The following is an 11614-nucleotide window of genomic DNA, read 5'->3' as shown; positions in this document are numbered from 1 at the left end:
ATGAAGAGCTTGCTCCTGCAATGTGCAATATCTACAATGCATGCTTACAACATTCCCTTACAATGGACAGAAGAACTGGTAGTGCCAGTACCGAAGGTGACCAGGCCCAAAGGTCTTGAAGATTTCAGGTGCATTTCCCTAACGAGCTATCTGGGTAAGGTGTACGAGGTGTTTCTCCGGGACTTATTGCTACAGGACACAAATCACCTGATTCATGACTCTCAGCATGGTTTCAGAAAGTCTCTGCACTCATCCAGACAACGCAATCCTGGTTTGATGCGGTTAACAGTTCTCCTAATGCAAGTGAGCATCACTTAGAACTAAATAGGTTGGTATCGTAGGGTAGAGTGACAGCAATTAGTTAATGTGCCTAGCAACCGCCGGGTCCTCTCAGTTCTGTGATATCCTTTGTCAGCTGGCCGAAGAAGGCTTGCACTGGGAGATCGAATAAACACGATATTTCGCTGTTACTCTGTTTTATAATGTTTTTACAGCGCTTTTCTATAGTGTCATTTTTAATGACACAGTCTTGTGAACACGTTTTTTTGCTATTGCTCTGTTTTATTAAGTTTTTACTGCGCTTTTCTATAACTTTGTCATTCTAAAGACACAGTCTTCTGAACACGTATTTTTGCTATTACTGTGTTTTATAAAGTTTTTACAGCGCTTTTCTATGTGTCATTCTAAAGACACATTTACTTAACAGACATATACATGTATGGATATCTATAGGTATGAATAAGTCAACATATTGAGTATAGCATGTCCTTTACACTATTGGTTCTACAGTATAAGCATTTGTGGATATATTTTCCTATAACATAAACACACAGTACTGGTGCTGGTGTTCCTGCAATGAAACCCTCCCAGAGGGTCAGCCAGCCAGCAGACAGGCCGACCTGGGGTCACTGGTAGGGTTGGAGCAATTACTATGCCTGTCAATCAGCTATTTTGTCTTTGCGGGGCTATGGATGGGGGGATCTGAGTAGCCTGGCGTGATAGCCAGCCAGGTAGACTGTGTAAAATACCTCTGACTTAACTCGCGATTGCAAAACTTTACTTACTATTTTCATGAGATGGACACAAACATTCACCAAGGTAGGGCCGTAACAATCCTTACGTATGACCCTTAGATAACCCTTAGATGACCTATTATCTAATACATAGGCCAGTCACTCAAAGTTTGTTCATTATTTCTTTTTTTACGAAAAGACTGCAATGTACATTTTGTAGAGTGATATCTTATCTAAAACTAAAGACCTAGCCTAACCTAGCCTAACTAAAGACCTTACATCCAGCTTTGCTATATTAACATCTCGTATTAAGCTGTATTTGGTGCTTAGCTGGCCCATTATAGCCATAATTACATACATTAATCATTGAGAAACAACGACCTTCGATAAAAAATGTTTATTTGGCGAATATGTGTGTTCGAGGAACTCTAGTTCTTTATCTTTTAGTAAATGGCAAGTAAAAAAAGCAAATAAATAAACAAATAATTTTTTTTACACAATTACAGTCCCATGACACAATGCAATAATTACTTCTCAAAGTAAAAACATTAGTGAGTGTAATACTGTAAATGCATTTAAGTTCGCGGGGATTTAATTTTGCAGTAGCGGGAAAAATAGACTTTTCGCTGTTGTTTCCATTTCGCGGTAACACCATAGACTGCAGTGTAATACCATTATAGAAAAATGTTCGCGGTGGTTTTAAGTTCGCGGTGAAGTGGTCACCGCGAAAACCGCGAACATTAATCCACCGCAAACATTTCTGCATTTACAGTACTATGTTACTGTTACAGATGTACATTGTATGTTACTAAGTATAGAGCACATCTTACCAAGCCCTCTGCGATCCTGGTGTCATCTTTCACACACTGGCCCCTTCGACTGGGGTCTTCGCCAATAAGGTTACACTGGCATTCTGTAAGAGACAAGCACCACACATGTGTAAGGTCTTAATTAGTACGTGTATATGTACATGTATGTGCAAGGTCTTAGTACAAAGTACTCCCCATGAGTTACCTGAACATGGGGATACATTGCACTCTTATAGCTCAAGTCAAGCAAAACTAAAGGCATTGTGCTGGTCACATTATCTTGTCAGCATTGTCACTTTCTGGGGAATAATTCCATAAATTCATCATAAATTCTGTTGTTACTATACCTCATGATAACAACATTTAAACACTTCATCATGCAGTACAAGGATTTAGACAACCTTACTCCTTATCTTCCGAGCACAATTACTGACAAAGTTAATGCCAGAAAATGACCTCTGCACGGGTTGGGATCATCCCTTGGTATGCCTGCAGGTCGGTAGAACCCATCAATGCACTGTTCACAGTTGTTACCCATGGTGTTGGCCTGTAACAAGTAACAACAGATAGTTGACATTTTGAGCAGTGTCCATGTACTTTAAAACAAACAAAATTTAACTTGGCCTAAGGATCAGTCATTTCCCAGATCCAGAGTTACACACAGGGTTGGACAAGTTTCCTAAAATCCACTTGTCCTATTGGGCAAGCACATAAAAAATTTACTTGCCCGAACCAATTTTTAACTTGCCCAAAATTCAAATGTCACTGTTACAACTAATACAAGTATATTCCTTTTCACTTCCAGCAATGGAATTCTCTGTTGACCATTGCTTGACAGTATAATGTAACAAGTTATTATCAAAATTGCACTCGATCAATGGAAAAATCACTTGCCCGAACAGCACTTTCACTTGCCTGGGACAATAGGGCTAGTGGACTTGTCCAACCCTGACATAGTTAGCTAGTCAAAACAAAGTTAACAAATCCTTTTGGCATCCTAATAATTCAGCTATTATGGCATGGAGAAGGAATGCAGGATGATAAAGAATGAAAACAGGAAGTGGATACACCTCCAATTCTCAATAGAATATTTAATATGTGTCAATCACTTTTCAATGTAGCACTGGAAAAAGATGAAAACATTGTATGGGCATTGAAATACCATTGAAAGCATGGGTTTTCTGGAAAATAAATACCTTAAGTCTACGTAAACATTCTGTTAACTGTTTCTGTCATCATTAAAGACCGTTTGTTCTTTAGTACATATATTCAACACTACATTCAACCTTGCTTGTTCCCAAACATAGCACTGATTATGAGTTGAGAAGAAGAGCCCCCTACCCTGCAGTTCTGGCAGACACCACCGCCTTCATAGATGCCAAGGATGTTGACACTCTCCCTGCGGTCAGCCACACCCTGGTCATACACACACTCGTCAGCATGGCCAAAGCACTGGCAGGCTGTAGGAACACAGGGCCAACATTACAGTCACTCAAAACAACATTACCTATAGGACAACACTGCAAACATTAGCATAGAAGTAGTAGTTGCTGTTTATGACATTCATTATTCCACTACATGTATGACATGTTGCTGCAAATGCAGAAACTTTTGTAATGGTTCTAGCTTTCAGGTTTTCAAGGTGGTCTAGTCACCATTAACTTAAAACCACCACGTTTGAGATTTTCAATATCTTGCTGGATTTGTTGTATGTACACAAGTTATCTCACCTTCGCACTCATTACTGCTCTCAGCTGTTCCAGGTTGCCATGGTTTCTGGTTGAAGAGTGGACAGCAGCGCTCACAGCTCTCACCACAGGTGTTGTGTTCACACTGGCACCTCAGAGTCTACAACATTCAGGAGGTGCAAATTTCAGCTGATGCGTTCTACCATATCATGAGAACAACCTGCACTCTAACACTGCACATTGAACTTGTAAGGTGGCTAAGAGATCTAGGAAATATGATGGAATTGCTGAGAAATTTTAATGTGTTAAACATTTGAAATTATATTAAAAGAAACATTTTACAAGTTCAACAAAGATGACATAGCAAATGCAAGCAATGTTCTTTCAGTTTCGTGATGTCGGTGTTCACTGCATCTGATTTATGATGAACATAAATGATTTGATCTTTGCTCAACTGCTGCCTATTGTTCGTCTGACACAGAATTGGACTGAAATGTTCTTTTTCCAGTAGGGTAGAGTGGTCTAAAATAACCATTACATAAGGACAAATATTACTAATGTAGACAATGATAGAGTTATGAAAGGTGTTGGGTTTCACATTAATGCTCACCTGGGCACCAGGAAGTTGTGGGCAGACTTTGGCATGACCAAAACAGATACACTGTCCTCCAACAGAGACATCTTTGATGGAGTAGAAGTACTGTGGAAATGGTAAAAGATATCTTTGCTTTACAAAACAGTCTATCATCAGTCCTCCAAATAGGTTTTAAAATTGTGTTGATTCCTACAAAAATATGAACTTGATAGACAAACAATGAGACAGCAAGATATTATATATGGTGGTATTGAAACCTTTCACATGGACACAAAGGGAAGCGTTTTTGTATTTTATATGATATTTCATCAGCATTTGAATAGCCACAGTAGATTGCAGTATATTGTTATATATGTTAGGCAACAAGCATTCTGGAAAAGAATCCAAATTACAATTTACGTACAGTCAAACCTGTTGTGTGACCACCTCTACATAAGGATCATCTGGCCGATATGATCACATTTATGTGGTAAATTTGATAATCTTTCTAGTACTGATACAAGCATAAGAACCCTGTCTATAGGAACCACCATCATGTTATCAGTCCCCTTGATAATCTAATCTGTCAGAAAAAACTTTTTGTCAGGTTTTCCTTTTTCGAATGTAGACCTTACCCTTCTGGTGACGAATGCATCGATGGTGTCAGGGCGCTGTGAATTCAGGGTCATGAGGTCAGCATTGAGAGTGCGAATCCTCTGGAGGCGCAGGCGGATGTAACGGGCAGAGGTGAACTCCTGTGTGGAAATCAGCACACGTGGTATTGTTTGTTTGCATGATTATTTGATTATACACTAACTGGTCTTAATGCAATATGTGAAATACAGCACCTTATATCAGCATTGATAACTAGTGTTCAGTTGGTAATGATAACAATCTTTTAACATTGATACATTTATGGCAATACAAAATTTGTAAGACACATTACAGCCATACATATAGGGGCCATAGATAACCAAAGTCTACATTCATTGCCTTCCAGCAAAAGTACACATTTGTACATGGTTGAAATAACACGAAGAAATGCCTTACCATGAGGGTGTCTGATGGGTTGTCTACACTGGGACGACCATTGATGAGTGAGACGTGAATCTGTGCACAGAATTCATATTCATTGAGAAGACATAAAAGTATGAAGGCGTAACAGTTCATATTGTGCTACAAAAACGTGATGGTAGAAAGCACATTCAACGCAGTGGATACAATCAGAAATTCAACGGCTTAGAATAAAGCATATTATAGCTTCATTTCATCAACATAACATGTACTATGCATTAAACACAGACAAAACAATTTCCTCAAAAACCCTGTTAAAAGGATGTAATTACAGGATGATGACAGTTAAAATGACAGGGATATCACCTCTCCATTCTCAAATGGTGGAAACCTGGAGTAGAAGGATGTGCAGATGACTTCATCGTCCTGGGTGAACTGGGGCGTACCAATGGTGGGGGTGATGTTGTAGTTCTGGTAACATTCCGAGTCCGAGATGGCAAAGTACTGCCACGGGCGGAAACGGACTCCATCCAAGGAACGCTCCAGAATCCAGTTGCCAGGACGCGGAGTGATGGCTGTCTTGATGATCACATAAGCCACTTGGAAGATCTAAGATTTAAGATTGAACAATGGATGAATTAATCAAAACTCCAGTGACTCCACAGTGATCACTTACATACAAGTCAAGAAATCTACAACTTTTAGGACCCAGCAGGATCAAAACATTGATATACCTGTACGAGAAGTTAGAATGAATGATATCAAATCTAATGATTTTAAAAAAATCTCCCAAAGTGCGAAAATAGGGTCCTGTCTGCAGTCTCTTGTAATAATGCAATGCTTGGATTACATTTAATACCTACCCTTCCACAGTCACACAGGGTTGATATTGTAATTTTGCCAGGAGAGTCAATCCTGTGTGGGAGGTGGAAATACCTGGAGACCAACTGACAGAGGCAGTGAGGAATGATGACAACATATATACGAGGGTGCTTCAAAAAGTATGTCACTAGTTTTATAACAGGCTCATTTTTTCATAGAATGAGTTGAAATTTGGCACAAAGGTAAATGCATATATCTTCTTAAGATTAAAACATCCCAATTTGTTGTTAAGATTTTTATAAACAATTGAGTTGATTCAAGAGGACCTCTCCCCTGGAAACTTGTCAGAAGATCAGTTCCTCTAGTTCTGACCCTCTTATAACTACTGTAGGAATCCAAAATTTACCTGTATAATAACTAATGTCTTTATAGGTCACATGCCAATTTTCATTTCTGAAGTCCCAATGGTTCATCTTTTACAGCTGCAAGAATGGAGCGAGTTACTATATTACAGGCAGTTTGATTAATAGCCAAATACATCATGTACATGATTTCATTATCAAATGTTTTGTAGACTGCTTTTCCACTAATCAAAAGATACGAAACTTGGCACAGTTATTGGCTGTTTCAAGACCAAGAAGTGTGCAAAGTTTGATTTCTTTCAGTTTATTAAAAAGTCCACTCTGGAAACTTTAATCAGCCCACCCCTGGTTAATGACACTGATGACCGGGGCCATACCTCACTTCACCCAAGGAACGAAAAAAGAAAACATGATTGGGTTTCAAATGTGAAAACTGGCATGTGCCTTATAGACAAATGGAACTTGATACATGTGCAGTTTCAATTTCATACAATAGCTACAAATAAGGCAGGGACATTATTAATTGCATATCAATTGAACCTCTAATTTCTTTCGACGGGATAACAAGGGTGTGGTCATCTTGAACTCAACTCAGTCACTTATGAAAATGTGAACAACAAGGTGAGATATTTCAATCTAAAGAAGATATATGCCTTTACCTTTGTGCCAAATTTCAACTCATTCGATGAACAAATGAGCCTGTTATAAAACTAATGACATTACTTTTTGAAGCACCCTCATATATAGGTCATAGCAATCAAATAAGCTGAGTCTAAAGACACTCTACCAGCAGCATTGACAACCTGGCTGAATGCATGTTCCCACAGATAGCCCTTCAGGACAAAACAGAAAGGAAACGAGCATTATCTTTCTGTAGAATAGAGACGTAAGACAAACAAAAATTTCATTTCATCAGCCTTCAAAAGAGGAGTTCTCGATTTGATTTGCATTGGTTGTTCAATGCAGTTCAACATGCCTTATTCCTTTAGGTGAAGCAGGATTTCTTTTTTAAATTCAGTTTTAGCTGACTTACTTTGATTCAACTTCACAAGTTGTTGGTACTCATTATTTTTTCATTTTCTGTCCAACCTTTCAGTCAGTTTAGTGCAATACATGTACTTTGGACACAAAACAACACACTGACAAACATCAGCCCAATGTTAATGTAGGGGACCCCCTCTCTTTTCCCACACAGCAGTTTCCTGTGCCTCTGACATCATCATCATCATCATCATATCTTGTCGCTCTTTATCCATCTGCGACTCGTTGGCCTCTCTTAGGTCACTGTCTGAACAGGTAATGGACCAAGATCGCAGTTTTCTGTAACAGGTGCTGAATAGTTTGTAGTTGCTCTGCACTTGCAGACTTGCCCCATTTCAACAAGTTGTCCCCAGTTTTTGCAACCTTTGACCTGGCTCTGTTTAGTGTCACCCACTCCCTCCTGGGTAAGTCTGCTCCAGGGGGAAGTGCCTCACTGGGGGTGGCAGTGCCTCGTTATCGTTTGTGTCACTCTCTGTCCACCTCTCTGTCCTGAAGGTGTTTGGTGATACTTCTCTCAGGCCATTATAAAACTGCTTTTTAAGTCCCTTTTTTTGGGTCAAAATATATGGCGATACTTATAGAATGCTAAAGGCCGCATGTAGCCAGTCACAAGTATGCAAATAAATATAGTGTCCGCCATTTTTAATTCTTAGCGTTTAAATGTATTGAAGTATCGGCGCCGTACATTTTGACATAAAAAGGGACGGAAAAAGCTTTTAAAGCACGGAAACTTCGTATACATCAATGCGAAACCTTTTTAACCATGTTTTTGGCAGTAGGTTAAGCTGCCGTTGCTTGACGGCCGATATTTTTGTGGATATAGTGGGCATTCGCTAAAAAGACTTTTTGCTGGGTGTTCGCTAAAAAGACCAACAAAAATAATCAACTTAATATCTTTATCACTTCGGCTCATTGGATTGAATTGAAACTCAGGATTAATGCATGGGAGCACAACGTGGACATATTCCAAGCAAAAAATATAAGATTCATGCAACGCGAACTTCTCCAGAGTGGGCATTTGTGGGCATTGGCTAAAAAGACTAGTTTCCTCATTTTGCAAACTGTCCAGATTATTTGTCACAAAAAGTGACCAAATATCAATCTTTGAAGGATACCTGGGTTAGTTGGTCAGTCGTGTAACTCATTAATGATGCGTCTCATTAGGCCACACCAATTTGATTTGTTGCTCCTCGGATTTTTTCAGGAAACTATTGGGGCGGTCGGTCGAAATTAAAAAAAATTGCAAAATGTCTGGGGTGCATGATGAACATATGAGGCTTATACGACACAAAAAAAGGTTAGCAAGTTTTCAGCTTTTCATCCAATGAATCTCTTTCTTTGATTTGATACCACTGTTCTGAATAAAGGGAATTGTTTTTATATTGAAATTATGGGTGTTGAAGAAATGCAAGAAGCTTATTGGTTGTTTTCTATCATGTGACTACAAAGAATCTCTCTGATTGGTTTATCAGCAGTACATGTACGTGCTCCTGGAATTGGTTTTATTTTACAGGTCTGCAATAGCAAAACCTAATAGTATATTATTTTTCTTGGGATTAAATTGGTGTGGTCTTAACTAACTCAGCAGTAAAAAAAATCTTTTTATTACCCGGGATGCAACAATACTGACCTGCCCCAAGTCCAGTGTTATAGTAACCCAGTTGTACTGTCGTCCCTGAGAGATGGTTGGACTCTGCCACCAACTGTTGGTCCCGTCGATGGCGTTCTCTATGGGATGTCGTAAGGACGGGTCATTGTCATCGCAGACGCTGCACTGTGGGTCCTGTGGGAAGGGTTCCCCCGGCACGTGTTCCACCAGTTTGCAGTAGTTCTCGCGTCCGTTCAGTCCGCATGTTGCATTGGACGTAATCTTCGCGTTCGTAGCAAGGTTGAAAATCAGAGGGAAGAGACCTGGAAGTCGAAAAACATTCTGTTATGTGTGATGCTTGCTATAAAAGGACATCTTATCTAATTCACTTCCTGATTCTCTTTCTCCCTTTCCTTTAGGATAGCAGTACATATTACCTATAGTCATTACCTACTATCTAATTGAATGAGGAAATTCATTTAGAACTAGTTCATCAAGGCCTGGTAATAGTGAGGCCCTAAAAACAGTCTTATACGAGGTTAGGGTCATGCAGTCACTCATCATCAGGGTGGTCAACATAGATTGTGGATGTCAGGCTGTTTATCAGACATCTGACAACATTGAGAACAGAAACACTATATACACTTCAAACAGATCACGACAATAAAGCAGGCCATCTCAATGATACTACTGATCATCTGCAATCTTCCTTCCGTGTTTTCTGCATGACATTGTGCCATTTATCTTTGTGACTTTAGAGTTAGACCGTACCTTTCAGCCCTGATGTTACACTACTGTGTGGTTTCTCTGCTGTAACCTTCAAAGTTTGTCAACAGACCATGTGCATGCAACTGCATGGGGTGGTCTTGGTAACGCTTAATGGTCAATTCAGGAGGCCCGGTAACGCTTAACGGTAAAATTCAGAAGGGGTTACAAAGCATAAACAGTAACATCGACGCGTATTCCTATTCGTACAAAGCTAGATTAGATTATCTCAAAAGGTGAAAATATCTGACTAATGACATTGTGAGAAGAAAAAGGTGCCCAGAACCCGCAGAGGAATGACAGGGACAATGTCCGCTGCCTCCATGAAATTCGCTTCCCTATGGAAGTGTTCCGGCCATGGAGGTGGTGGCAGCCAATTTTTTATGGGGTGGTTTGAACTATTGCTGACAGCACCATGGAGGGCCGAAGGTGCGACGCATCTTAGGGGGGGTCTGGGGGTATCTGAGGGCCCCCTAAGACCCTATGAAATGGTATTTCCTGCATTTTGGGGCAATTTGCAATTTTCCGACAGACTAAGCTAGGTTGATTTAGACATGGTTATAGCTTTGACCTCCATCCAACGACATATTTTGACCATTCCCAGCTTGGAAGGCACGAGACAATTGCAAGATTAGTCTGGGAAAAATTTAAGATCTGGACCATCTGAAACGTCATTTTCTACATTTTGAAGGACAAATTTTGCTGGCAGACGAAGCTAAATTAAATGACATTTTGTTAGAGAGAAAAAAAAAATTTTTTTTTTGGGGGGGGGGACCCCACACCCCCAACATATGCGCCAAAGGGAGGTCTGCTGAAGCCTCATTCGAGGAGTACATTTTGCCTGAAACTAAGCTAAGTTTGACACTAAAATCTGTATGGGTGGAAAGGTTTTTGAGGGCGACGCTGTCCAGCGCCAAAGGCCGGGGCCAGGGAGACTCGGAGAAATTTTGACCCTTTGAAACCTCATTTCCTGCATTTTCAGGCGCTCTAACTGGCATTTGTGGGTATAACTTGTTACGAAGAATTTCTTGGTAACGCTTAATCAAGTTAATGGTGAATTCGGGATAAAAATAACGATTATTGTTGAATTAAAACAACCAATAGGGCTTCACGGACAATTAGAGGGGGTCGGTAACGATTAACGGTGAATTAAAATGGCTCATAACGCTTAACGGAAAAAGGCATCAAGTGACACAAAAAAAAACAATAATTACCTCCATGAAAAGTCATGGAGGTTATATTTTACCCTGAGTTTGTCTGTCTGTGTGTGTGTGTGTGTGTGTGTATAAACAAGATAACTCAAGAACGGCTGGGTGAATTGGTTACATACTTGGTGTGTTGGTAGTGTGTCATAAAAGCTGGAAATGATTAGATTTTGGGCCCCCTAGCGGCTTTTCTTGGTACTGCAGCGCAACATCCAGGTTTGCTATCTTGTGTTCTGAACAAGCTATGGTCAGGATTTTAGGGTGTTAGGTACATGTAGCTCTTGTGCTCAGGAATAAGTGACATAAGTTTGGGCCCCCTAGCGGCTAGTTTTGGGATAGCAGGGGCATTTTTGTCAAAAACTTCTGAAGACTATAACGCAAGAAGGGAACAACAGATTTTCATGATTTTTGGTATGTAGGTACCTTAGACAATGTTGTACAAAATGAAATACTAATTATGCAAAATAGGAGTACATTTGCATATTTAGTGAGAATATTCTATCATAGCAGTATTTTCTATGTATCTCTTGTCCCGGATGTGATATGGTCTTGACATTTGGCTGGTAAATAGCTTGCAGTGTCATTACAAAGTGGGGCAGGTTTCAGCCCCCTAACATTTAATTTCAGAACTGCAGGGGCTTTTTCGTCATAACAAAAACATTCCAAAGAGGATAACTGCAGAAAGGATTGACTGATTGGCATCATTTTAGGCATGCAGGTAGCTTGGGCAAAA

General features: G+C 39.9%; 1 protein-coding gene across 1 annotated transcript in view; it reads right to left on the bottom strand.

The window, feature by feature from the left end:
* LOC118408556 (laminin subunit alpha-2-like) overlaps positions 1 to 10263 on the bottom strand; it is a 108638-nt gene extending 98375 nt beyond the window's left edge. Inside the window, exons 1-10 of the mRNA XM_035809368.1 lie at positions 10248 to 10263; positions 8954 to 9234; positions 5465 to 5707; positions 5135 to 5194; positions 4720 to 4839; positions 4121 to 4210; positions 3553 to 3670; positions 3164 to 3282; positions 2279 to 2369; positions 1844 to 1926 (exon numbers count right to left, since the gene is read on the bottom strand). Coding sequence (XP_035665261.1) covers positions 1844 to 1926; positions 2279 to 2369; positions 3164 to 3282; positions 3553 to 3670; positions 4121 to 4210; positions 4720 to 4839; positions 5135 to 5194; positions 5465 to 5707; positions 8954 to 9234; positions 10248 to 10263 — 1221 coding nt within the window. The remainder of the gene's footprint in view (positions 1 to 1843; positions 1927 to 2278; positions 2370 to 3163; positions 3283 to 3552; positions 3671 to 4120; positions 4211 to 4719; positions 4840 to 5134; positions 5195 to 5464; positions 5708 to 8953; positions 9235 to 10247) is intronic.
* Between the last annotated feature and the right edge of the window lie 1351 nt (positions 10264 to 11614).

This window comes from Branchiostoma floridae, chromosome 2 (genome assembly GCF_000003815.2).
Source record: "Branchiostoma floridae strain S238N-H82 chromosome 2, Bfl_VNyyK, whole genome shotgun sequence".
NCBI classification, from domain to species: domain Eukaryota; kingdom Metazoa; phylum Chordata; class Leptocardii; order Amphioxiformes; family Branchiostomatidae; genus Branchiostoma; species Branchiostoma floridae.
The sequence above is the reverse complement of the archived record's forward strand: the minus strand, read 5'-3'. Positions and strand labels throughout refer to the sequence as shown.